Source organism: Lontra canadensis, unplaced genomic scaffold (assembly GCF_010015895.1).
Source record: "Lontra canadensis isolate GAN:19392208 unplaced genomic scaffold, GSC_riverotter_1.0 scaffold6, whole genome shotgun sequence".
Classification (NCBI taxonomy): Eukaryota; Metazoa; Chordata; class Mammalia; order Carnivora; family Mustelidae; genus Lontra; species Lontra canadensis.
In genome coordinates, this window is record NW_022631000.1 from 36,301,321 (window position 1) to 36,328,810 (window position 27,490).

General features: G+C 34.2%; 1 protein-coding gene across 1 annotated transcript in view; it reads left to right on the forward strand.

Annotated features, from left to right (window-relative positions):
- Positions 1-27,490, forward strand: part of RSRC1 (arginine and serine rich coiled-coil 1) — a 424,559-nt gene that overhangs the window by 190,101 nt on the left and 206,968 nt on the right. The window contains exon 6 of the mRNA XM_032852003.1: positions 15,835-15,871. Coding sequence (XP_032707894.1) covers positions 15,835-15,871 — 37 coding nt within the window. The remainder of the gene's footprint in view (positions 1-15,834; positions 15,872-27,490) is intronic.

Genomic DNA, 27,490 nt, shown 5'->3' on the forward strand with positions numbered 1-27,490 from the left:
GACAGGTTATGCAGGTAGGAAGAGAGAAAAGAAAGGAAGGAGGTGGACTCCCAGGTTTTTGGCTTGAGCAACAGATGAGTGATGGGATTCCTTTCTGAAACAGGAAATACTGAAAAGCACCATCTTTGAAGAAGAAGTTAAGAGTTCAGTTTTTGACCCACTGAGTATAAGTTTTTATTTTTTGTTTTGGATTTTCGAGACAGCCATATAGAAATAGCAAATAGACAACTGGATAAGTGGATCTGGAGCCTTTCAAGACTATACTTTTTTTTTTTTCCTTCGGTCATTTACCTATAGATTGGTATTAATTTACCTATAGATTGGTATTGGTATTAATGCTATGAGGGCATGGTAGATTAGGAAGAAAGTATCACACAAGATGAGGGCCTGAGAATGAGCCTCGAGGAGCTCTAACCTTTGATGTCTGTTCTTATGAGGAGCATAAACATACAAAGGAGACTCAAGGAGAAACAGTGTGGAAACCTGAATAATGTAACGTCATAGAAGACAGGTGAGGAGAGAGTATACAGGAGCTAGTGTTCGACAATAACAAATGCTTCTGAGAAGTGTATAAAGAGGAGGATAATAAAATGGATTGGGTAACACAGGGAAAATACTAATATTTTAGCAAGAGTAATTTGGGGATGTAATGGGAGGTAGGAATGTGGAGACATAATGTGTATATAGTTTTTCAAACACTTTGACTTAGGGAAGTGGAGAAGTTAGTAGGATGGTATCTGAGGAAGCCAACTCCAGGCCAAAGTCCTTTATGTGATTATTCAGACTCAACCATAGGCATTTCTATTTCTAGGGCAGGTGCTTCCATCCAGAGTTTTCCTTATTAGGATCTGTGGCAGTGCTCTCCACTGTGATTCAGTACTTTTCCATTCCTACTCCTTCCCTCTTTTCCCTCCCCACGGTCCACTGGTCTATTAAAGAGGCAAGAGTCATTTGCTGGGGTTCCTCAGTAGTGAGATGAGTCCCCCTCTCCTCCATTTCAGCCCACTGTTCCCACTTCCCTACACTGCATCTCCCTGATCCCTGCCCATGCTGTTCTTCGAGGGAAAAGTGGACCATTAGGAAGCCAATGCTCCTTCTTGCTTGGCACTGTTACAAGTAAGTGAATAAAAATTTGATTGTTACTTTCAGTTTGACCTGTTGGTCTTAATTAACCACCTTAAGTTCTGATTGTACCATAGTAACAGTCCAGGGCAGGGGAAAAAGAACAGTAATTGAAGTTCCTTGAAGAAGCCAGAGGAACTGATTCCAGAGCCCATGTGGTGGGGTGGCCTTGTTAGAAGGAACCTCCAGTACCACCTTCGTGAAGTATTTCTGGGACTCTCCTACCCACAGCTTCCATCCCTCTCCTCCCTCCAAATCCTTCACCCCATAGCTTCATCAGTTTAGAAGGCTAACATAGCACTTGTAATCTTTTGTTATGTTATTTACTTTCTTCTTTTCCTAATGATAGGAAGCCTTCCAATTCTAATTCTGTCAACATTAGCTAATATTAGTGATATGTAAACAAAATTGTTCTATCCTATTCCAAGACCAAAGGACTTTTATCTTTAATGAGTAGTTTTGGGAAAGTTAAGGTTTGATTGCTGTTCCACACCAAGAATCCATTAAATCAGAAAGGTTATCAAAAGCTTCATGTGGTAACAAAAGGTTTACTTAAATAATTAGCCTGGGCATTGGACACATACATAGAAGCCACATCAAATGATTACTGAATATTAAGTACTGGACTGTGAAGAATTTTCTATAAGGTCAGTGCAGTTGGTAATCACAGATGTAATACTCTTTCTATTCAAATAGGACTTATATGGCCCATTGCATGTGAGATTTTGTCATTTTCTTCTGGCATGATGTTAAAGCATAGGTTCTGTGAGGATCATGTGCAGGAGTCCTTTCACTTAGCTGGTGAGTGTGGCCAGCTGACTTCTCAGCATTGTATCTCAAGAGTGGCTTTGTTTCTTTGTGCTTAGAATGTATCGAGCAATGCTCATGGAGTATCTGCATAATAATAATGATATTGATAATAATTAGTAGTATATGCTAAGTATAATCCGCTAAGCACTTTACATACATTAAGGCTATTTCAGAACTTACCCATTGAATATCAAGGAGTGACTATAAGTTCAGAGATGTATGAAATTATTATGAACATAGGAGAAATGGGTATTTGGTTCTTGCCCAATAAATATTTAGAATATGAAGGTGTAGTGAGGAAGAGAAGAATGTTTTAGGTAGGCAAATGCATGAGCAAAATCATGGAGATGATAATGAACTGCTCTGAGAAGAGGTACATTTTGGATAATAGTGGAAAATTATTAGGCAAATATTGTATGTTATAAACAGAAACATCAACTTGGGGTATGAAGACATTGTTAGGGAAAAGAGTATTGGAAGAATTTTAATGTGAAGTGATAGGAACCGAAACTAATACAGACAAAGTGGGAAGGAAGGGAATGTGGCAGAACCTGGACCAATTTGGATCTGTTATTGAAAGGGTCACCATTTTCATTTCTCTTATGTATTGTGGGCATAAATATGTTTCGTTATCTCTATTCCAGTTTCACATTCTCTGACTTTAAATTGAATTCATCTATACCTTACATAATCATGTAAGGTATAGATGAATCATGTACCAAATTTAAGAAGATTCTGTTAGTAGTAAACATTGTAGATGGTATAAAAATGAACAAAATCGTCGACTTGAGTCTTTAAAGAGAACACTGAAAGTTAACTGGCAGGTACACAGATAATTTATGAGAAAGTTTTTCAAGCATGTATAGAACAGAAAGAGTGTGGGCCGACTATAGATCTAATCTTATTTTATCTAAAATAGCAGGTAGTGTTCCACTGTAAAAGAAAAAGTAAGAACTTTGGATTCAGATAGAGCAATTTTGGCCATTTTAGCAACTTACTTTCTTGCCCTAAGTTGTAGAGCCCTTATATACAAAAGAGGATGAGTTGCTATAAGGATTTTTTTAATAATACTTATTTTTTTAATTGGAGTGGTTATAATGTGTTTTCATGGAAGAAAGTTTAGAAAACACGTAAGAGAAATAGAATGAACATAAACGTCACTCAAAGTCCAGTGTTGACTACAGTTGACATTTTGTTTTATAACTTTCCAGCTATACACAGATATATACACCTATGTACTGACACTATACATATGTATGTATAAAACTTTTTTTAGCTACTCTGACATATAACTCTGTAATATGTTCTTTTTTAAAAATATGCCATAAGAACATTTTCATGGATATACACAACTACATCATAATTTTAATTGCTATATAAGTTTTCTGTTGTACGGATATAATCATATTTTATTTCATAGCTTGCCATTATTAGGCATTTAGTTTTCCCCAGTTATTGTTTCATATTAAATACAGTAGAGTGAGGGGTGCCTGGGTGGCTCAATCGTTAAGTTTCTGCCTTCGGCTCAGGTCATGATCCTGGGATGGAGCCCCACATCAGGCTCCCTGCCAAGCAGGGAGCCTCCTGCTCCCCCTTCTCCCTCTCCAACTCCCCCTGCTTGTGTTCCTCCTCTCACTGTATCTCTTGCGTCAAATGAATATGTACATACATACATACATACATACAGTAGAATGATTAATATCTTGTGAATGTGTCACTGAAAGTCTTTATGTGTCTTACTGAGAATTTGAACATTTTCCCATTGCCCTTTGGAAAACTTGTATTATTTTTGCTCTCATCAGCAGGAGATAAGGGTACCTGATTCCACACACCATTGCCAACACTGGAAACATTATCATTCATTTTAAACTGTGTTTGCTAAGTGGAAAATGGCATTTAGTTTTATCTTGCTGATCTGTGCACTCTAATATTTTTCTTTTTGTGAATATCTTGTGAATTTAATGCAATTATAAACAGATGAAAAGGTTTAGCACCCGACAAATACTCGCCAATTATTAAGGGTCTGTGTTCATATTATTAAATCCTCACCCCTTTGCAGCCTCGTTTCCAATCACTGTGCCAGTTAAGGAGTAGGAGAATACTACAGAATCTTGTTTCATTGTTTAGAGATTGACAGTAATAAATTATCTCTTGATTAAAATTTGAGCAATGAACTCTGGCTGTTTGGTTTCTAATCTACCTTTTACTAGCAGGGAGGGTGTACTGTGTGATCTACCTAACTTCTCTCAGCCTCAATGATCTCATCTCAGTTGTTTTATAGTTAAGGTATAAGGATTAAATGAGCTAATTCATGTAAAGCACTTACCACAGTGATTGGCACATATTGTTTCATATTTCTTCAGAAGTAGAATCTATGAGAACGTCAGTTTACTTAGGCAAATAATGTGATCAAAGATTTAAGTACTGGGAGGGGCAAAGAGGTCTTTAGGAAATGGCAAATTGTTTGATTTGACCAAGAATCTTGAATTCTAGACTGAGTAGTTTATTTTTATTCATTAAACAAAGAAAGGATTTTAGGAGTTTTATTTCCTAGCACTGTTAGGTACTTACCTGCTTAAAGTCACAACTTAGTTTTTTGTTTCCTACTAGAGTATCAGGGTAGTTACATAGGAGACCATCACAGGGAAACCCAAAAAGCATCAAAAGATGTTAATACTTGAAGAATTGAATAATCAGTTTCTGAGTTATTGAAAATTTGCTTTTCTCAGGAAAAATATACTCATGTTGCATTTTCTCTCAGTGAAAATATTATTTGTTACTTTTTATTTGGGGTTATTGATTCTGTATTCTGTATAGGTAGATACTGCTTTTGTGAAGTTATTGGGATACAGTGTTAAGACAGTGGACTTTCTTGAAAGCAGAAATTTATTTTTAATTGTATTTAAATGTAAAATATTATGAATGAAACTTTATTTAAATACATGTTTATATTTATATAAATATAATAAATGTATAAGTTTAAGTTATTTCAGTAGTAGAGGTAAAATATACTGATTTATTTCTCCTTTTAACAATTATTTAATCCCAGGTGCCTGGGTGGCTCACCGGGTTAAGCCTCTGCCTTTAGCTCAGGTCATGATCTCAAGGTCCTAGGATTTTGAGGCCCGCATCAGGCTCTCTGCTCAGCAGGGAGCCTGCTTCCCCCTCTCTTTCTGCCTGCCTCTCTGCCTACTTGTGATCTCTCTCTCTCTGTCAAACAAATAAATACAATCTAAAAAAAAAAAAATCTAACCCCATTCCTCCAAGAGAAATTAACATTACATAAAATTCATAAGTGATTTTTAAGTCTAATGACCAGTTACTGTATTTTTACACCCCAGTTTTATTTAGAGTTAGAAATCTGAAACAAACCAAATGTCCAACAATAATGGAGAAGTTAATGTATTACACATCCATGAGCAGAATAGTAGGTAAACAATAAAAATATTACATATAAATATATTTATTAGCACCTGAGAAGCTGTTTATAATAAAGGTTAAGTAGTGAAATAATTGAAGCTACATAGCAGAAATCAATGATGATCCCATTTTTGTAAGAAAAAGTAAGTATATGCATAAGAATGGAGAAAAAAATAAAACATGTTGAGATATGTTGGCTGATGAAAATTTAGGCGATCTTTATTTTCTTCTTCATTAGAACTAGATTTGATTTTGAATTTTTATACAATAAGCACCTATTTTTTGCAGGGCTACTGCTAGCCCATATGATACCTTTGTGCATGTTAGGAAAAGATGTCCCTTCTTCCTGTGGATGCAAGACCACGTCAGGATGTACTACTTGGATGCAGAGCTTTTAGCTGCCACTGCCCATTAGGGTTTTTTTTCCTCTTTTCCTCCGTAATGAACAACATGCACAATTGTACATGATGGCCCTGAAAACTTACAAAATAACAATTATTTAAAATTAAAGACTTAACAGGTCAGGGCGCCTGCGTGGCTTGGTCACCTTGGTTACATGTTAATTTTATACATGTAAAAATTTAGCACCTGCTTCTGGCTCAGGTCAGGATCCCAAGGTCCTGGGATCGAGTCCGGCATTGGGCTCCCTGATCAGTGGGGAGTTTTCTTCTCCCTCTGCCTCTCCCCCCATTCATTTTCTCTCATTCATTCTCTCTCTCTCTCTCTCACAAAAGTAAATAACATCTTTTAAAAATAAATAAAATTAAAGACTAACAGTAATATGACCTTTTCATGTACTATTCTGGGCAGGCGACTTATCTTACTTGACCTCTGCTAGGTTATGGGGTACCTCTGAGCTCACTCTTGCTGCGTCTTCTTCTTCTTCTTCTTTTTTTTTTTAATTTTCAGCGTAACAGTATTCATTGTTTTTTGCACCACACCCAGTACTCCATGCAATACGTGCCCTCTCCAATACCCACCACCTGGTTCCCCCAACCTCCCACCCCCCACCCCTTCAGACCCCTCAGAATGTTTTTCAGAGTCCATAGTCTCTCATGGTTCACCTCCCCTTCCAATTTCCCTCAACTCCCTTCTCCTAACTCCCCTTGTCCTCCATGCTATTTGTTATGCTCCACAAATAAGTGAAACCATATGATAATTGACTCTCTCTGCTTGACTTATGTCACTCAGCATAATCTCTTCCAGTCCCATCCATGTTGCTACAAAAGTTGGGTATTCATCCTTTCTGATGGAGGCATAATACTCCATAGTGTATATGGACCACATCTTCCTTATCCATTCGTCCGTTGAAGGGCATCTTGGTTCTTTCCACAGTTTGGCGACCGTGGCCATTGCTGCTATAAACATTGGGGTACAGATGGCCCTTCTTTTCACTACATCTGTATCTTTGGGGTAAATGCCCGGTAGTGCAATTGCAGGGTCCTAGGGAAGCTCTATTTTTAGTTTCTGAAGGACTCTCCACACTGTTCTCCAAAGTGGCTGCACCAACTTTTCCTGCCTCTTCTTTATTCAAATGCAGTCAGTTCTCCAGGATCCAGCTAAAATTACCTCTTTGACATATTTCCCAACCACTCTAATACATATGGCAGTTTCTCTTTTTTCTGAATTTGAGCTGGGTCAGGAACATGTATTGAAAGGGTGGTGGTGAATGGGTTGCATCTCACCTGCTGACTCAAGACAACCAGCGATGTAACTCCTTAGAGCACAGTGTTGAGAAAGATTCTTGAGCTGTGTCTGGCCTCAGTGGGAAAGAGGATTTTCATTGATTATGAATGTAAATCCTGCATGTGGGAAATAGCAAATAGGTAGCATGTTCACATGCATTTTCCCTGCCTGGCGTGGACATTAACTATTTCATGTAATAGTCTTGGTTTGACAATGCTGTTTTAAATATCTAAGGCATAGATACCATATCTTAATACTTGTATTTTTGTTGATTATGTTTGGTTATGTTACTCTTTTTGTTCTGTTATCTACTCAGAATTTTTTGTGGAGAAAGGTATAAGGGTGCTCAGTAAATAAATTTCCCTTGTTTTTCATTCTTGATGTTCCAGGTCTCTTTCTAGTATAATTTCCCTTGTATCTAAAGCATTTTTTTAGCAGTTCTTTAGATCAGATCTATTGGTGATGAAATCTCTCACTCGGTCTTCTTCTGGGCAGGCGACTTATCTGTTACTTAGAACACACCTGCAAAAATATTGAAATCTATTTTCTTTCCTTTGTCGACCATTTCAGTGAACTTCAGAACCTGTTTATCTGAATGACTATAAATGGCTTAATTGATACATACCAACTTAAGTGTTCAGCTTTTCTCTGCAGTAAGCTCGTGTGTATAATATGTCCTTAGCTGTTTAATATGGTTAGTGAATGCTCACTAGTATTTGTAAAACTAACTAAAGACTCGCCTTTTCCCTGTAGTCCTGAAGTTAGGTAGTTTGTTTGTTTGTTTGTTTGTTTAAATTTAATTTAATTAAAATATAATGTATTAGTGGTTTCAGAGGTACAGGTCTGTGATTCATCAGTCTTTATAATACCCAGTGTTCATTAATCACATGCCCTCCTTAAAGTCCATCACCCATAAACTAACTACTCTTAAAAAAAGAGAATAGTACATGTAAAATTCAGTAACCATGCCACATTAGTTTGTGCAAATGATTTGTAAGTTCTGAAGCAGAATTTATTGCAAATAGTCAGATAAAAATCTACTTGTAAAATGCAAACATCTGAAAACTATCATTCTGAATTGCGGTAACATAAGAATATATCGTCAGAGCCAGTGATTTGCAAGATAGTCTGTAATCAGGAGAAAAATGCTGAGAATTCTAACCAAACCTGGTAAATTGAAATTGTGAACTCCAGAAAGATCTTTTGGCAACTTAGAGCTGATATTCCATATATTTCTTTTGTTTGCTTGGTTGTTTTTGAGAGGGGAGAGGGACACAGAGAGAGAATCTTATGCAGCTTCATGCCCAGTTAGAGCCCCACACAGGGTTTGATCTCAGGATCCTGAAGTCATGACCTGAGCCGAAATCAAGAGCTGGACACTTAAATGACTGAACCACCCAGCTGCCCCATCTGTATGTTTCTTTTTGGGATTAAAATGTAAAAAGCATCAGATAATTGAGAACTTATTTTTGCTTACTTTTCAACACATGTTGAAACACATTCTGCTCTTTTCAAAGAGATCAGGATATTAGAATGTGCTTATGCCAGGATATACATACTATTTTTACTGGATGCCAGCCATTGGGCTAAAAGCCTTTTATATGTTTCTGTTATTTGAAAAGTAGACTGACTTTCACTAATAGGTACTACAGTTAAAACCAATATTAAGGTGATTTAAAAAGCTAACATCTGTAAAGATATTTCTTGATTTTGAAAGTGGAATGCAGTCATTTGGTCCATTATTAGTCTGTCATATTGAATCAGTATTTACTGAGTGACTTCTATATATGTGCTGATGATCTTTTTAATCCTTTTTTTGAATTTCAGAATGGAAAAATAAGAGAGTATCTATAACTTGACAAAGTTATTTAGTAAGTAGTAGAGTTAGAATTTGAATCCATGTTCTTCTGAGTTTTATATATTACCAAATTTTTCATTAATAACATTTGATATGTAATATATACATGTAAAAATGTATCAGTGATTATTTGAGATGGGAGGTGTAGATACTTCTATAATTTAAAACTCAAGCTTTTAAAAACCTTTTCTGCCATTATTTAAAAAACAAAGTCAACGTAATTTTTGCTTTATGAGATAGACAATAAAAAATTAATTTTGACAAGAATTTCTTGTAGCTCTAGGAAACTGCAGCGTACTAATCTTTTAAAAGTGAATTATATGCTTAGTTCATGGCAAGAAAAAAACCTGTAAAATTTTTTCTTTAGGAGTTACTGTGTTTTCCATAATTATTATATGTGTTCAGATTTATATGGGATAATACATACACATTACTGATTATAAATGTATTTAATATTTTATTTCCTAAAAACTTGGTCAGTGAAATGATACTTTAATGCTACTTTAGTTAGTTACCTTCATTATAGTCTGAGTATTTTACAACTAAATATCCCGTGGATTTTGGCTGCTCTATGAAATGTCTTTAGTTTATATTTCTTTTGTTATTTTTCTACTCTCCACTTTCCTTTTGAATGTCTTTTATTTATTTACTTTTTAAATGTTACTTTTATGAGTAAATCCATAATAGATTTCAGATGTAATAAGAAATAATGGGAAAAATCATTTATTGGGAGAAGCAAGTCATTTAAAAAAATTTGTTTGTATTTTGTAGGTTTACGTGTAAAATATTGAGAATGAAGGAGAATGCCTTCATCAGAAGGAATAGAGTTTTTAAAAAATAAATACTATTGTTAATTGTGACTCTTTGACCTGATTCCCTTAGACCATTATAAAACCTGAATGATCACTTTGGTGTAATATTGTTCCCATATGAAAAACAAAACAAAACAAAACAAAAAAGAATCTGTTCCTAGTAAGGCTAGTTCTAAGAAATCTTACTGTATTTGTTTGGAAATTTTCTAAGGGGATATAAGCTTTATCATAACACAGTTTTGGATTTAGAACATGCTTCTTTTGGCAAAATAATGAAACGTTTGCCACAAAGTTAAATTAGTATCCTTTTTGAAAATTTCTTGCCTGCCATGTCATGACTGATGCATAGCATTTTCTCCTGGAAAGAGACCTAACATTGAAACTGACAGGTGCCAACAAGGTTTATTTAGGACAACCACAGCCTTGTCCCAGTTAGTTTCAAAATGTCTGCCTTATACATGTTGAGCCACTGCATTTCCTGCTTTAGAGCCTTGTGTAATGGCAACATTACTATCTGTGCTGCCTCAACTACAAATTGGATGAACAGCCTGTGACACTTTTTCAATATTATTACATTAAACCAAGTGGATTTTGATTGATAACCTAATATTCAACTAATGCAAAACATCAATCATGGCAAGTATATTAATTATTTAATATTGCAGTCTAATTCAGAAATCGATGTGCTGCATGAGGGGAAGGGAAACTCATGGTTCCCAGAAGATTTAAGACAGGGAATGATTAAAAAAAGACCTGCTGTACTCCTGTGTGTTAGTTCGATACAAATCTTTATTCATTTGCCAATAATTTCTTCCCATTTTCCACTTCAAGACCATTTTATCAGTTTTGAGACCTATAATTGAATTAAGTCTGCTTTCAGCACAGGGCAAAAGGAGTTGCACAAATATTGATGAAGTCATGACAGGGACAACCCAAGAGACAGACCACTAAAGAGGACAGGCTTTATACCATTTGTTGCAGGATCCCTCTGTCAATGTCTTGGATCTTGCCTCTCTATTTAAAAAAAATTCATTAAGGCTTTTGGAACCACTTTAAGACTTTCATATTTAAATATCTATTATAATAACAGACTTCTATAGTATATTACAATTTATTGTGTTTATAGTAATCCTTCATATACATAATCTTGCTTCTTTTGTCACATCAGTGGTGAACAGTTTTAGCTCAGAGAAGTCAGATTATTACCAAGCTCATGCAACTATTTTGTAGTATAGCTTAAATTTGAGTTTAGGTATTCTGCTTCTAGAACCAAAGTTGTATATCATGCTGTCTTGTGTAGTATTATGTACTCCTGATGTTTGTGTTGTTGTTGTTTTTTTTTAAGATTTTATTTATTTATTTGACAGACAGAGATCACAAGTAGGCAGAGAGGCAGGCAGAGAGACAGGAAGGGAAGCAGGCTCCCACTGAGCAGAGAGCCCAATGTGGGGCTCGATCCCAGGATCATGGGATCATGACCCGAGCCGAAGGCAGAGGCTTTAACCTGAGCCACCCAGGCGCTCCTATTTGTGTTGTTTTGAGATGGCCCCTCTTCCTTGTCTTTCTGCCTTCTCAAGTAAAACTAAAGAAAACTGATCTTCATGGAAAACTTGTTCAAACTTTGGTGTCCCAAACTGTGATACATAATACATTTTAGGAAAATGCAAACCTTCTGGGTATACATAAAATTTCTTGATCTATTGTATCTTTTTTGGAATAGAATATCCTTTTTCATATATATCTCTCTCAAAAATGTGTATGTATATATATGTTCTTTGGATGAAAGAGTAACTTAAATATATTTTGTTATTAAACTTAACCACCCCAGTTCTCTTTTGGTTCATGTTTGCCTCGTTACTCCTTTTACTATCCCTTTTTTGGAAATTTTCCTTTACCTTTAACACTTTATCTTGGCAGTTCATACTATATATCTTATACTCTAGCATTAGTGTTGAGAAGTTTGATGTCAGTGTTATTCTTCCTGTATGGAGGGATATGCTTGTTCTTTCTGGAAACCTTTAGCCTTTGCTCTTGATCTGTTACAGTCTTAATAATCCTTATATTATGCTTTGCTGTGGATTTTCACTTAACTATCCTGTTCACTGCTCTGTGTACCCTTTCTGTCTAAGATTTGAGTAATTCTATATCTGGGAATTTTTTGTTAATATTTTATCAGATATTTTTTTCTCTTCTGTTTTGTCTTTGCTTTCCTTCTAGGGTTCCCATTATTAGATGTTCACACATCTATTCCTCTTCTTAACTTTATCTGTTGTTTGTTCTGTCTTTCATCCCTTTCCTACGCCATCTGGGAGAGTTCCACCCAGTGGTTCCAGCTCACCAATTTATTCTCAGTCTGTAGCTATTGTGCTTTCAATTCACCCTCTGAGTTCTTTATTTCAAACTACTGTATTTTTAATACCCCCTATCTCATATTGATTCCTCTTCATTACTGTTTTTTTTGTACTAAATTTCTAAAAATCTTTTATCTTTAAAGATTTATTATGCTTATAGGATATTCTTGCTCAGTCTATAACCCCCCCCCACCCCCCTGATAAGGTTGCTCCATTTGTTGTTTTTTATTCCTGTGCTTATTCACCTCAGAGGTCTCATAGTTTTCCTGTGGACTTCTCTTATATTTCTTTGCAACACTGAGCTGCCTTGGCTAGTAACTTTAATCTAAGGAGAGAGGTAAAAGTCTAGGATCTGGCTTGTGCTTCTCTGAGATAATTTAAAAACTAGAGTGCAAAGCCTCTAGTGTTGGACTCTGGCCTGAATCAACCACGTTTTCCACTGTGTCCTCATATTCGTTTAGAAAAACAAACAAAGCAAAACAAAATAATCACGCACCAAACATGTACACACAACCCCCAATACTACCCTCCCAAATAACCACTTGCTGTTGGAGTTGCCTTGTTCTTTTGTGGTCTGGAGAGAGAGTTGGGCTGGGGAGCACCCCTCAGAGACCTGAAATGGTTGCTTGATTCTCCATCCCACCTTGTCTTCATGTTTAAATGTCAGACCCTTATTAGTTGAATACATACTCTGATGCAGGCACTGTATTGGGTGCTGGGATATAAAAATTTTAAAGATACAATCCATGTTCTCAAGGAGTTTTCATTTTAGTGGTGTCATTGGGAAAGTAATTAGGTATTTATAATAAAGTATGATAAATTATGTGATGAGAACACATGGGAAGAGTTGATTCGTTCATTTGTGAGGAAGGGAGGCGGTTTCCTTCCTTGTATGGATTGAGTCCTGAAGGATGTTTTGTTGTTGTTGTTTTGATTTGATTTTGTTTGTAAGCTAGATGAGGAAAGACTAGAGGAGGCCGGGAGAAAAGGAGCATTCCAGGTAGAGAGAGCGAGTGGTTCAGGGGTGAGGGAAGCCAGGTTAATTTCTTATGGCTATTGCTGTCACATTTTTGGCAATGTACCTTTGGCAAGATAACAGGGAATGAGTAAACTGGAATGTAGTAGGATACTATGTATTCTAAAAAGGAAATGACATGAACAGGCTTAACATTTTAGAAGACCTTGCTATATTATGGAGGATGAGTTAACATGGGGCAAGGCAGGAGCCATTGGGACCCATTAAGAGGTTTTTCAGTAACCTGGGAGAGAAAAGATCATGACCTAAAGTTAAGTAGTAGCTGTGAAGATAGAATTCTATCAATTCTAAATCAATTTAATCAATTCTAAATGATTATTACGGATGGTGGGTCACCAAGACTCTGTGGTTGAATACATTTGTTTACATTTAGTAGTGGAAGAAAGGGCCTGTGTCAAGGATGATGTCTAGTTTTCTTTTCTGCGTACCATTCAAAATGCCTATTTCGTAAATATCATTTAATTAAAGAATCACTTGGAAATATAACAAAGCAATAGTCTAACCAGCTTTTTTTTTTTTAAGAACAGATTGCTATTCTTGATTCCAAAATATAAATAGTTGAAAAAATTGGGGGATTTTCCCTAAGTTGATGGAAAACTCAATAGCAGAACTAACCCTGAAATGAAATTATTCGTAGTCTTCGTTTATCCCATTTTGCGTGGATGTTCATGTTGCTTTCAGAATCATTGTTATATATAATGATGAGATGGTGCTCAAACCTTGCTGCTGAAGTTACGTGACATACAGCATACTGTCTTACTACCTTTCTAAAATCCAAAATATTCTGATGAAGCGTGTCTGATTCTAGTGGTCTCAGATTGTAAATTATGGACTTATACTTTGAATCTGAGCATTTTTGTTCTTTTATACTGCAGTGTTATTTTCTAATAAGAACCATTATGTGACAATGTAGCCTTGGGGGGAGATGAAGTATATTCGTATTATATAGTGCAAACTCCGAGTTATATTGCCAAATGAAGGGACAAAATAGTGAATATAGTATGCTTCTCTTTGGGTTTAAGAAAAGAAAGACGGAGGAGGAGAAAGACACATGCACACACACACACATAGCATATCTTTAGAAGGACAAACAAAGAGCTAATATCTTTGCTTGAGAACAGGGAGTCAGTGATGGGAGGAAGACTCCGTTTATTGTAGTGCACACACACATGCATTGCACTGGCCGACGTTTCACTATATGCATTATTTTTTTGTTTAAATTTTAAATTGCATGGTGACTAGATGAGAATGTCCTTGTGACAACGTAAAGATTTATTTGACTTCTAGCTCCAGTAAATGCATTGAATTTGTAATAATAAAGTTAAAAATAATTATTTATGTACCTATTCACCTTTTCTAATTCCTTGTTATAATTTATTCCTGTCATTTGTCATTAGGACTGCATCCAGAGAATGAGTTTCAGAAATCCTTAAATTTTTAAGTGTTGAATATATAGTATTGCTAAGATTGCCAGGAGCAGAAAGTAGAGAAGGGAATGGCTGAAGATGAGTGCTAATCAGTAGATGCTGGAATTTATTCCCAGTATGCCAGACTGGGCAGTGAGAGCAAAAGTTGGAAGACATGAATGTAGTTTTCAGGGAGCACATCTGAAGGGGAAAACGATGGGGAGATTTGGAAAGATTGAATAGTAAGACAAAGGAAACAGAGGGAAGTATATTTTTGGCAGTCAGAATTGGAGACGGAAATAGAAGAGAAGTAAACTTGGGGCCCTTTTAGAGAAAGAAAGAGGTGTGAGGGAAAGATTAAACATCATGAATGAAATTCTGTTGTTGGATGTTTTATAATTATTCTCTGCAACATGGTAAAAGTATACTTTCATGTTAAAAATATAAGGCTTGGTATTTATGATGGAATTAAAATACTGCTTGGTCTGAGTGAGGAAGTTCTAAGTTCATTTGTCACTACTAAATTAATGTTAACTAAAATTGGAAAAAATTCAAGTATTTGCCACATTTTTCCAAATATATATTTAAATTATTTTGCTATCGACACGATTATTTGTATTTTTAGTTACATCAGCAGGTTTTTTTACAGTGAAAAGCAAGAATTAAATACTTAAAGTATATCATATTTGATGTTTATGTCTTCATTGGTGATATTTTGTTTTTTAATATTACAGTAGTCTTACGTTCTGATTTGTAGTGTGCATTAAGTTAGTAAAATTAATGTTAAGGAAAAATTTGTTAAGATGTGGTTACTAAGATATGTAGTCACAAACATGTTCTTTACATGTATATTTTTTATATAAAATGCAGTCATTGGTAGATGGATATTTGATAAAGCAAGTAGAGTAAAACGTCAGTAGTAGAATCTAGATGGTAAATAGAATGTGTATAAACATTTTTATAATAAATATTGGAGAAAACATAAACTCTAATGAAAAAGCTAATGTGAAATAAATACTGTATGATAAAATAAATACTGTATGATAAAATAACAGTACTCTTGACTTCCTTTTGTTCTATGAGCTGACTTTGAAAAGTCTGAAACAACTATTAGTGGAATCCCAATTTTAGTGATAATATTATTAGATGTAAATAAATTATCTGTTTCCTTTTGGTGGAAGTTGCTTTGTCCTTAAAAACAGTGTTATTGTGAACATTAAGTGCAGATAATATGAAAATATCATAAGGATTTATAAAATGCATTTGAGGTAAATGTAAATTATAACAGACAACTGTTTAGCAACTATTAAGAACTTTTATTCTTCTATTTTAGGGAATCTGGAAACATCAAAGCTGGATTAGAACATCTGGTAAGTTCTAATTTTCTCTTGAACATTTGCATCATCTTTGATATCTGCATTCTAAATGAACACTTTTGAATGAGCTTTGAATACCTTGTATTGAGAAAGTCAACCATTTCCCAAAGGGTCAGCTTACTGTTATTATGTGAAGGCACTTACATTTTCATTTATCTTACCATTTCAAGGGAATTTAAAATTTTTTTTAAATTACTTTTTTTTTTTTTTTTTGATGTAGAGATGAAATAAAATGGATGACAATCCTTGGATTGATGATTGCTTTAATTATAAACAAAAATGTTTGGTGTAGAATTTTTGGCATAACCTGATCTGACAAAAACAAGCTTGTGTTTTAAGAAAAACACAATCAAATATTGCATGCATAAATATGGTATGTTTTAGCAATTTAACGGCTTTGAAAGAAGGGCACAGCTTTGTTTTTCCTGATGTCTTTGCTTTATGAATAATGCATTGGTTTAAACTACATTCAGTTTTAGAATATAAAATAATTGAGATGCAAAATTTTTGGTTTAAGTAAACATTTTTAAAGTACAAATGAAATTCAGACTGACTTAACCTTAAAATCTATCCATTGATCAAAAAATTAGAAAAAGTGTTCTGTTATACCAGGTCCAAAATTCATTTAGCTTCCTGCATTGAGTGTTCATTACAACATTAGGTAGTTCATTTAAACAGAGCATTATAAAGTCATGCTCTGGTTTCTGGTCAAATCCAAATGTTGAATAATTAATGATAGAGATTCTTTTGTAAATACAATCTAAGTACTTTTTTAATGCAAGATTTCATTCGTATATCATATTGTAGCTTTGTTAACTATTAATGTGCTTTCTTTTGCTCCCACAAAAGCAAACAGTAGCAAGAGGCATCTTCACTTTGACTTATAGTAGTTTTAGAGTTTGAAGGGATTTTTGGTTTTCCTTGCAATAGCTAAAGGAAACTGAGGAAACCCAGACTTTTAAAAAATGAGCCTAAAAAGTACAAGTTAATTATTAAAAGCAATATATGACAGCCTAGTTAGACTATTTGAACTTTATATTTGTCTAGATTAGATATAAATAAATAGCATTGTTATTCTTATTAGAAATTATTTCCTGAATCCCTGTTTGTCACTTCTTAGTGGCATATATATTTAGGACATATGGACATTAGAATAAAAATGTTAATCTAAAACATCAAATTCCAATATCAGTTGGGGGCTTATAATAAGGAAGAATAGCTACCATTGTGCCAAAATGAGCTGTCTTTTATATTTATCATACAAATTATTACTTATTAAAAAGACTTCATTTTCACTTGTTTCATATTTCTCAGTAAATAGTAATGAATTAAATATTTTAGTTTAAATTTTATATTTTTAATATTTACTAGTATGAACTCATTTTCAGTGACTCTTTAATATGTTTATATTCTACTTGTAACCTTATTCAGCACTGGTTTTCTAAGTGCCTTGGGCTGCCAGGAAGGCTCCCCAAAGCAGGTGGCACTCCAGACTGTCACTGCCCACTTTCATCGGAGTAGTTCCACTTTTAGTTATTTTATAAATTTTTAAATTTTAAAATAAGATTTTATTTGAAGAAAATCTTCCAACTGAAAACAGTTAAAACCTTTGATTAAGCATAGCTACTTATTACAGTCAGGAGTAATTGTTAATTATTCTTTTCTAATCTTGACCCTAAGTTATATTACATTTTTATCTGGGTCATATATATCAAATATATTTCAAACATAATGCATTTTAGAGATGAGAGAGCTAGGATTAGTATATCAGGTAGTGGGAAATGGATTATTTTAATGCATTTTATCTAGGTTGTTCAAAAGACTCTATAAGTTGACATTGTAAAATCGACCCACTAACTGTGAACTATTAGCAGTAATGTGAATGTATGAATATATAACATAATATCCTATGTATACATATCATACTGCTTTGTGTACTACTGTCCAGTAAAGTTGGTGATAGTCTTCACAACTGCCTAGAGGGAAGTGAACTCAAGAATTTATTGTCTGAGCATTAATGAAACCTGTCTGTCTAGCAGCTGTGCACGCCTTAGGTTTGTGTCTCTCCAGTTTCCAGCTGAGGAGATACATAGAGCCCTTGCCTTCTAGCACATGCAGCCCTTCTTTGCGTTGGCTGTGTAGCTAAATACAATTAGAATTATAGCTTCTAATAGATTGATCTTTAAAAATATATGGTGTAAAATTAAGAACATCCCACACATGTGGAATTAATTCCTTTTTTATGTATACTTTGGTCTTTGCTTTTTAAAATTTACTTGAATTACAGAGAATTAACAAAAAGCAAAATTAACAAAAAGTAAAAGCAAGTATAAATTTAAATAAGAAAAGGGCTTCTGGCTGACTCAGTTGTTAGAGGATGTGACTCTTGATCTTGGGTTGTAGGTTCAAACCCCACTTTGGATGTAGAGATAGCTTAAAAATAAAATCTTATAAAAATGAAAAATAAAAATAAATAAGCTAAGAAAAATTACATAGGCAGCATGTTATACTTGCCACAAGGACACATACATAGCATAGTTGCACTGCCTTTGTATTCTGTTTATGGCCTCTTCTTGGTATGTAGTTATCTGTAATCCTAGAAAGGAAAAAGCAGGTCTCAAACTCCTGATTCGGCCTTTGTTCTATCATTACTTTTCTATTTTGCTACCTTTTCCTGGGAACTGCCCAACTTGTCATTCTTAGCTTAAATTTTTACTATACTGCTTGGTACTATTTTATTTTTCTTTTCACAAACTTGTGTACTATGCATAAAGCCCATGTCTGTTGAAAGTTCTAAACAGGGTCTTTGAAGGTTGGTACTCCATTGTTCATTGGTGGTTCTTGCCTGATTATAAATGGAGATTTTCCAACTCTACCACTCCCTCCCAGATTCGGTAGCCAGCATTCCATTTTAAGGAAGAGCCCACCCTTAATTCTTGTTTTATCTATTTATTGTGAGCAAGGACTCATGGATCCATTACTTTTCTTACTTATTTTGAAGCTCAAATTGTCCCAGATTTGTCCAGGAAGTATCCTTTCAAAATGGCTTTTAGCTTATTTCTACATACCCCATCTTTTTTTTAAAAGCACCTCCTTATTTGGGGTGCCTGGGTGGCTCAGTGAGTTAAAGCCTCTGCCTTTGGCTTAGGTCATGATCTCAGGGTTCTGGCATCGAGCCCCACATCGGGCTCTCCCCGCTCAGCGGGGAGCCTGCTTTTCCCTCTCTCTGCCTGCATCTCTGTCTCCTTGTGATCTCTGTCAAATAAACAGATAAAATCTTTAAAAAAAAAAAAAAAAAAAGCACCTCCTTATTTTCTGGCACACAAAATGTTCCAGGCTCATTTGAAACCTTCCTTGTCCTACAATGGAATCAGCTACTTCTTCAAATTGTGACATTTCATTTTAGAGGAAAATGGTATTTATGAGTCAAGGTCTGGACATGTGATATGCCCACTGACTCTGGGATTTCATTACTTCCAGAACTTTTCAGTCCTAGATTAGATAGATAAATAGGTGGGTGGGTAAGTAGGTAGGTAGGTACTTAGGACGGATACTTAGATAGTTGTGTGCTTTTAAGAGATTATGAGTCATACTAACACCTCCAATTTCAATCCAAACCACAGAATTCTTCCTTGTTCCCCATTTCACATTTGTATTTCCCTTCATTCAGAGTCAGAACTGTGACTCCTAACAACACCAATACATTTACCCATTTGCTTAATTATGTAATACATGTAAAATAGTTTCACAACTGCTACAACCATACCTTCTGAAAAATAAAACTTAATAAAAAGTTCAAGATTTATTTCAGGAGTTTATTAAAATTTATTTGGGGTTTATTCAAGAGTTCTTTTCCCCCCTTAAGCGTAGTTAGCTAATTCATTTGAAATATGGTTGCGTGCATTTGTTTCTGTTTGTATTCAGTTTTAGGTGTCCTTGTTCCCATTCTTGTTGATTTACTTATATGTTTGGATATCTTTATGTTAACATGCTCCTAAAAGTTAAAATACTATACAAAGCTAGAATACTGTACACAGTACATCTCTCAGAAAGGTGTCATTCACTTCCTTTCTAGCTTGTTCTCCTCTATCCTTTGTAGGTAGCCGATTTTCTTAACTTCTGATTTATGCTTCCTGTGTATATTCTTGTATAATTAAGGGTATATATACACTTATTATATATTATAACTATAATATATATTATATATTATATATATGTATACAACTGTATTATTCCTATTTCCTCTATCATACAAAATATAGCATATTATAAATACTTTTTTGTACTTTGTTCTTTTCTATCCTGGAAATCACTCCCTAATTACTGTATTGTTATATTTACTGGGTTTCTTTCTCTCTTTGTGTCTTCTTTATTAAGGGCCTGAGATTTTAGCCTATTTGTATGCCTTCCATACTTTAATAGATGCTGGCAGAAGACATGAGATTTCTGGGCCAGAGACAAAGCTCTGTATTACTAACAGCACCAAAGGTGGCACTACATAGTTATATAGTTTCCTGTGATCTGTGAGCTCCATGGGTGATGCTGCATACCCAGTGGATTTGTGTCATAGTTGAGGGACTCTGTTCTTTAAGGAGCTGACAGGAAACTGACCCACGCTTTCCCTAAGAGAAAGATATTATCTTTAGTATCCTAATTTGGTAACAAAACTGCCTTCTGGTGCAGGGGGCAATTCTTTATCTTCCAAGACTGTTTGCTGTATTTGAAAAGATAGCTCTGAAGAAAGGCTTTTGGTTGATATAAGATGTATAGAACCTATGGGAAGATTGTCTCTGAAGAGCTGTTATTATTATTATTTATTATTATTATTATTATTATTAAGTTTAGGGAGACCTACATTTTTGTTCTAGTGGTAACCTTTGTATTTATATTTTTTATAATGCATAATGCTTTTTCCCCCTTCATTCTTACTTAACCTTTTATATGGCATCCTCAGTTCCCACCTGTTATCCCTTATGATAGCCAGTGCTCCTGTTGTACTTTGCTTTCCTCCTTTTCCTCCCATTTCTTCTTGTTGTATTCTTGCTACTGTGTTGGAATGTATGATGTTTGCATACTATTCTTCTATCCATGCTGTCACCCTTTTTTAGAATCACCTTTTAAATTAACTCTCTCTCCATATATATACATATACATATATATTTATATTTATATATTTATACATATATAAATTATATATTATAATATGTTATATATAAATATATATTTAAGTTAACTATATTAATATATAATTAACATATAATTAATTATATATAAATATATAATTAATTAATATAGATTGTTTGCTGATATTTCCCCATTCATCTCCTGTTTGTTTGCAACTCAACCACTAGTATATTCCTCAGGTTGGGCTGCTGTGTATAGGATTCCCTGAGATCTTGCACATTCTAAGCTGTTTTTCTAGTTTTGCTATTTGAATGACAGCTTGACTGTACATAAAATCCTTGGCTTACAATTTTTTCCCCTTGGCTTTCTGGAAAATGTTATTCTGCTCTTGGTATTTGTGGCACTAGCCTTATTTTCTTACCCTTATGTAGAATTTGATTTTTTTTTTTTTTTTTTTTTTGTGCTTGAGGCATTGCCATTTTTTTCATTGTCCTTATTTTACTAGAATAATTCTCAAAGTCAAATGTTTCTGGCTAATTTTTCTGGCTTTTTCGTATGTAGACTTAAGTTTTCTCATTTCTGGAAATAATTATTTTTGGATTATAGTATTAAATCTTCATTCCATTCCATTGTTTTGTTTTCTCTTCAGAGACTCCAGTTATATATGTATTTCTATGTAATTATATATAAAATCTTTCTTTGCTCATCTTCTATTTCATTCTCTGTCTTTGACTCTTTTTATTACTTTATTTTGTTTTCAAACAACTGAGAAGCAGTTTGCCTGTTTCACATAGTATTTCTTACTAAATTTTCATTCAAATTTATTCTTCCTTGGACATGTTCTAATTTATTCTTCATTTCTGAAATACTTTTTCTTCTATATCTGTTACTATTTTTTGAATATCTGATTCTAGCTTTTCTTATTGTTATTTGTCCAAAAAACTTTTGTGCTTTGGTTTGGTTTTGAGGGGAGAATTTTCATCTCTTGACATGTTTTGATTTGCATTTTCTGTTCACTACTTCTTACAGTAGCTTTATGGGGGAGGTAATTTTATTTCTTTCCATCCTTTCCTTCCTTCCTTCTTTTATAAGTTCTAGACATTTTGTAGACATGGTTCCTAGTTCAAGGGTACCTGCTTCTGCAGTAAAGCAAAATGGTTTCTTTAATGGACAATGGTGGGTGTCGCAGGGATGAAGGAGTTGGCATGTCTTATTTCTGTTTAACCATTTGTTTCTCCTTTCTTTCTTCTATCTTGTTGCTGTCATATATTTTCGATTTTCTCCCAGAGCAATACTTCCTGAAAGTGGTCCTACTCACTTTTAAGCCCATTCCCTCTAGCTGGTTTTGTGGTAACACCAAAGCCTAGATCTTCACTCTTGGCATTTTAGCATTGAACTTCATTTTTCTGGGGATAATTTTTGTTTGTGCTTCCAGTTATGTATTAAACTTATGACTACCATCAGGGATGGGGACGGGTCTATGAACATTTTTACCTCAAAGACAAACTCACAAGGAAAATGTTGGAAATCAATGTTGAGCAGACCTTGAATCCTGAGTAGTTCTCCTGCTGAATCCTACAGGAATTGTCAGCAGAATTAAACACAAAACATCTCAAAGAGCTCAGTGGCCATATCTATTTAAAGACTTAGAGAAAATAAGTGAATATTACTGCTTATCATGTTGTGCTTAGATTTTATAATGAACTTAAATAACACTTTTTAATCTCATGATGAATCATATACAAATTAAAGACTTTCGGATAGGACCCCAGCAACACAGAAGGGTTGAAGGAATGGAGCTGGGTAGTTATTAGGTGGTGATATTGCTCCTGACTTTTTTTTTTTTTTTAATGGTGCTCTAAAGGTGTAGAAAATTAACTCTAAGTTCCCCTTTGTTATATCAGAGGGACCTGACTCCGTATTTTTCTACCGTTTTATGTTTTAAAATTCTAGATAATGTGAGTAGTAACCCTTATCGAACTACTGAATGGGGACTAAAATGTTTACTTTTTAGAGTGTTTTTAATGCAGTCAAGTGGGATTTGGTGCATTTTAACCTTTATAATTATGAAAACATACAGGAGCTACAGCCTTGCCATTTAATTACAATATAGCTATCTTTGTTTTATTAGGAACCTATAAAAATAATGCTATCCTTTCCTCTTGGGGAAGAGGGATTGAGATTAGAATATATTAGGTTAAGCTATATGAAAAATTGTCTCTTTTTTAGGCCCGAATAGCTTGTGAGTTGTTTCTTTCAAACAACAAACATGAGTTTGTTACTTGAAAGAAGGATGCTGTGCCGTGCTTCCTTTGGCAGGGAATGAAGTGAATTATCCTGATCAGCATGATGTTTCTAAGGCTCCCCTTGTACACTTTTCTGAAAAGTCAAATAATTGGGGGTGAGGTGGGGTGATTTAGGTCACTGCTTCACTCTTTTTAATATGCTTATGAGTCACGTGGGGATATTGTTTAAACTCAAGTTCTGATTCTCTGGGTCCACGGTGGGACTTGAGATGCCTCATTTAATAAGTTCCCAAGTGAGGCTAATGCTGCCAGTCCAGCAACCACAAGGAAGAAAGGTACATTGAAAGGTATTGATTTAATAGACGTGTCCTGTCCTTTAGAACACAAGGTCTTCTGCATGTGATGAAGAATCGAGATGCTTCACCCAAGTACCCATTGAGTATGATTTTGCAGCCTATGAAAGATTGGTTGGGTGTTCATAAACCCAGACAGACAGACACTCTACAGGTTTATATAAGGACAAAAAATTCATCATCTAACTCTGCAAGAGTAACAGAAGGACTGTTCATTATTTTTCTCCTTTATTTGATTCAGATATTAAGTTGTATATGTCAGGGCTAAAGCTGGACACTAGGACTAATACCTTGTTCAGTCTTAGGTAGAAAATTAAATAAGTGATGATAAATCTTTTAGTAAAAAGGGTTACAAGTGTTTACAACTTTAAGTGGGATTTGCTTTCTATTAATAGTTGAATAGCAAAAGAACTCTGGAGCCATACCTGTGGGTTTTTCTCCCCACAGAGGTCTCATTTATGTTTCTTATATTGTATAACATTTGAGAATGGTGACCTACTTGTCCTTGTGGTCAGGTAACACAGTCTGACCATTTTAAGTGTTAAAGCAACTGTCATTAATAGCTTGTTTAGCCCATCAGTGGTTTGTAGAATATAGTTGCTGATTGCCAGAAATCTAGTCAGGCCCATTGCTAGCTAGTACATGCTCATCAGTAACACTACTGGTTCTAATAAAAGCCCTTTCCTCTTTGTTTTAGGCTATTTTGCATAGAACTTGCAAATAAAACTGCTGTATTTTAGTTCACAGACTAATAATTCTTTAATACAAGAATAAATATAGTTAATTTAATATTGTAATACTTTTGAAGATTCAGTTGACATACAACATGAACCAGAAAATGCAAACAGAAGTTATAAACCCTATTCTAAAGTCACTTGTCTTTCATATGTTACATTTTAAAATATGTTTTATTTTAATATTTTCCCACTGTGTTCTGAAAAAATGTTTTTGACATTTGTCCAGATGAGTTTGAGAATATAGTTATCTCAAAATGCACTGACATTACTCGTATAGTCTATATATTTATTAAACACTGATGAAAAATATTTATTGCCTCATATAAGGACTTAAACATAATAGATCCCTCTCCTCCCAGCATTTTAATTTATTTTTCTCACCTAAGCCAATATATATTTGAGGTTTAGGGTAAATGTGCATATTAAAACTGACACTTTCCTCAGACTATGATCATGAGATAAAACAGCATGAAGTTTTCTCTTTGGAAGATCGATTTCATAAATCTTTCTCTCTTTCCTTTTAACAAAGAAATATGTCTTATGAATGTGTGTAAATTAAAATACCTTTAATACGGATTAAATGTTAATGTCCTATTACTGTCATGATTTCTTAGGCAGTTTATAGGTCTTAAATCTGGGAACTGGCTCACATTCCAGTTGGAAACAGTGCCATTGTCTATGATCCATTTCTCTGACAAGTTTTGGTCAGTTCCAAGTTTATTAAAAATTGTTCCTACAATGAATGATTAGTAAATACTACCCACTTATCCAAGCAGCATGTACTTGGGCACTTTTTCTGTGCTCCCTCCATCTCCTCACTTCCAAAGGAAGATCTGTTGTTGAATTTTTAAGACATGGTGGTACAAGGAGAAAATGTTGGCCAGTTAGCTTTAAAAAAAAAGGAAATAGATGACAAAGATGCCCTGCAGTTTTCATGATATTACTAATATCATATTACTAATAGTCTCAGATTTATGTTTAATCTAGGTGAAATTCATTTTCTGAGTTTTATGCACATGTGCTTATTAAAGCTTTGTAGAGTAAAACTAAATATTCCAAGTGCATTAAATCACCACCTACCCTGACTTCCCATTACTCAGGAGTCCATAACTCAGGCTCTCCTGAAACCACCAGAATAACTGAATATTGTATTCTTGTTTTGTTTGTTTGTTTGTTTGTTTGTTGTACTATAGTTTAGGACACTACAGGTTCTGCTTCATTTCAGGAAATCCCACCAGGTACATGGTAGTTATTTCATGACTTTCTCAGGATCTATTATCTGTAACTGCAGAGAGAGTGAGCTAGCAGCAGAGGCAACAAGGTTCTTATTTTGTTTTTCCCATCACAGCATTAGGAATTGAGATGGAGAATGTCTTTGCTACAGTGGTATCTTTGGCGATACTCATTACCATTTGCCACAGAATCATAACATCTGTATTTAACATACACAGCCTATTTATTTTAGGAATAGCATAGCACAAGGAGGCAGGAGAATATGATTTTACTGTGTGACCTCCAACACAATGCATATAACCTCTCTGTTTCGCTTCCTTCATTTTCTCTTTATTCATAGGGTGTTAAAATAGTGTGTGAAAATTTATAGAAGCACAAGACTTTCTACAAGTATATCATAATTATAAAGAAAAAAATCTTAACTTTTCTAGTTAGGTAAATAACTTCACATTGCTAAAAATAATATCTCAATTCTAATACACTCACAATGAATAGTGAGAAAATTTTGTCATTTACCTACATCCTCTCCCTTTTAAAAATTTTATTATAAACTTTAAAAGATTATAAAGTAATACATGTTCGTTGTAGTGGGTCAAAACTGATAAAGAAAAAAAATGTATCTTCTCTTAGCTGCCACTAACCCAATGTTAATTATTTACTACCCATCCTTCTATACCATTTTCTCTTCCCAGATATACAAATGCACATATATTATGTAGTTTTTGTTTATTTATAAAAATGGAATTACACTGTGATATTTTACGACTTGTACTTTTTATTTACTGCTGATACAATATGCATAAATAGACACATGAATCTGGTTTTTGCTGGAAGTCTATCAAGATAGTGGAAGTTATTATTACCATTTTATTTCAAGCATTCATAGGGTAAGTTTGAGGACTACATAATTGGTATTTTAAGGCGTCAGTGCAGAGTTAGTTTTATTGCTACTTCTGGGTTACCTCGTTTATAGTAAATGAAAGAACTGGTTTATGATGAAGTTTACAGTGATCAATAGAGGAAGGAATTACTTAATTTACTTAATTAAAGAAAATCCTGTTTGATATTTGCAAAAAATAATTAGAAAAAGAACAGGTGACATCTTTAAATATTTTTCATGTTTTACAATAGGCTAGCATTTTTAAATCTGAAATTTTGATGTAACTGAGTGATACATCTTGCAGTCTTCAGTCTTGGTGTTTACCATATCATATAGGGTAATTTATTTCTTTGCTGACCATACCTTTTGATTAAATATTCAGCTTTGTATCCTCAGTACCTACACTTGCAAAATATTTAGTATTTACTGAATTGTTTTGAAATTTAAAGAAAAGTAAATTGGCATATGATTTAGGAAAGTCATCACAATTTTTTTAAAGGGGGGAGGGATTCAGGTTTATTTATTTCTTAAGTTGTTATGACCAGTGAATGAATTTACCCCCAAAATCAGACTGCTGAAAGCTTGAGCTTACAGTGGAAATCATTAGTGACTTTTCTTCCATGATCTGGATAGATACAGTCTTCTAACTGAGTATATATGAATATCCTTAGTGTTTATATTCAGAAAGTTAGCAGAGTGCTGCAGAAGCACTGTTTTAGCTTTGGGCAAACTGGTTCTAAGTACTGGCACTTAACCTTTAGAGGATTCAGTTTGATCATATATAAGGAAAGAAGTATGAACTAGATCATTTCTAAGCCTCTTTTTGGCCTCAAATATATGATTTTATGAAAGAAAAATGTGTGTATGCTTAACATATAAAGTCTTGTGTGCTTAAGATACTGCTACTTTAGATGATGAACTTAATTGAGATCTATCAGGATGTACTTAGATACATATTGCTGTCCTAGAGAATCATTAACAGTTTTGTGTATATAAAAATATGTGTAGATAAATACATTTTATTCAAAATCATTTTTGAG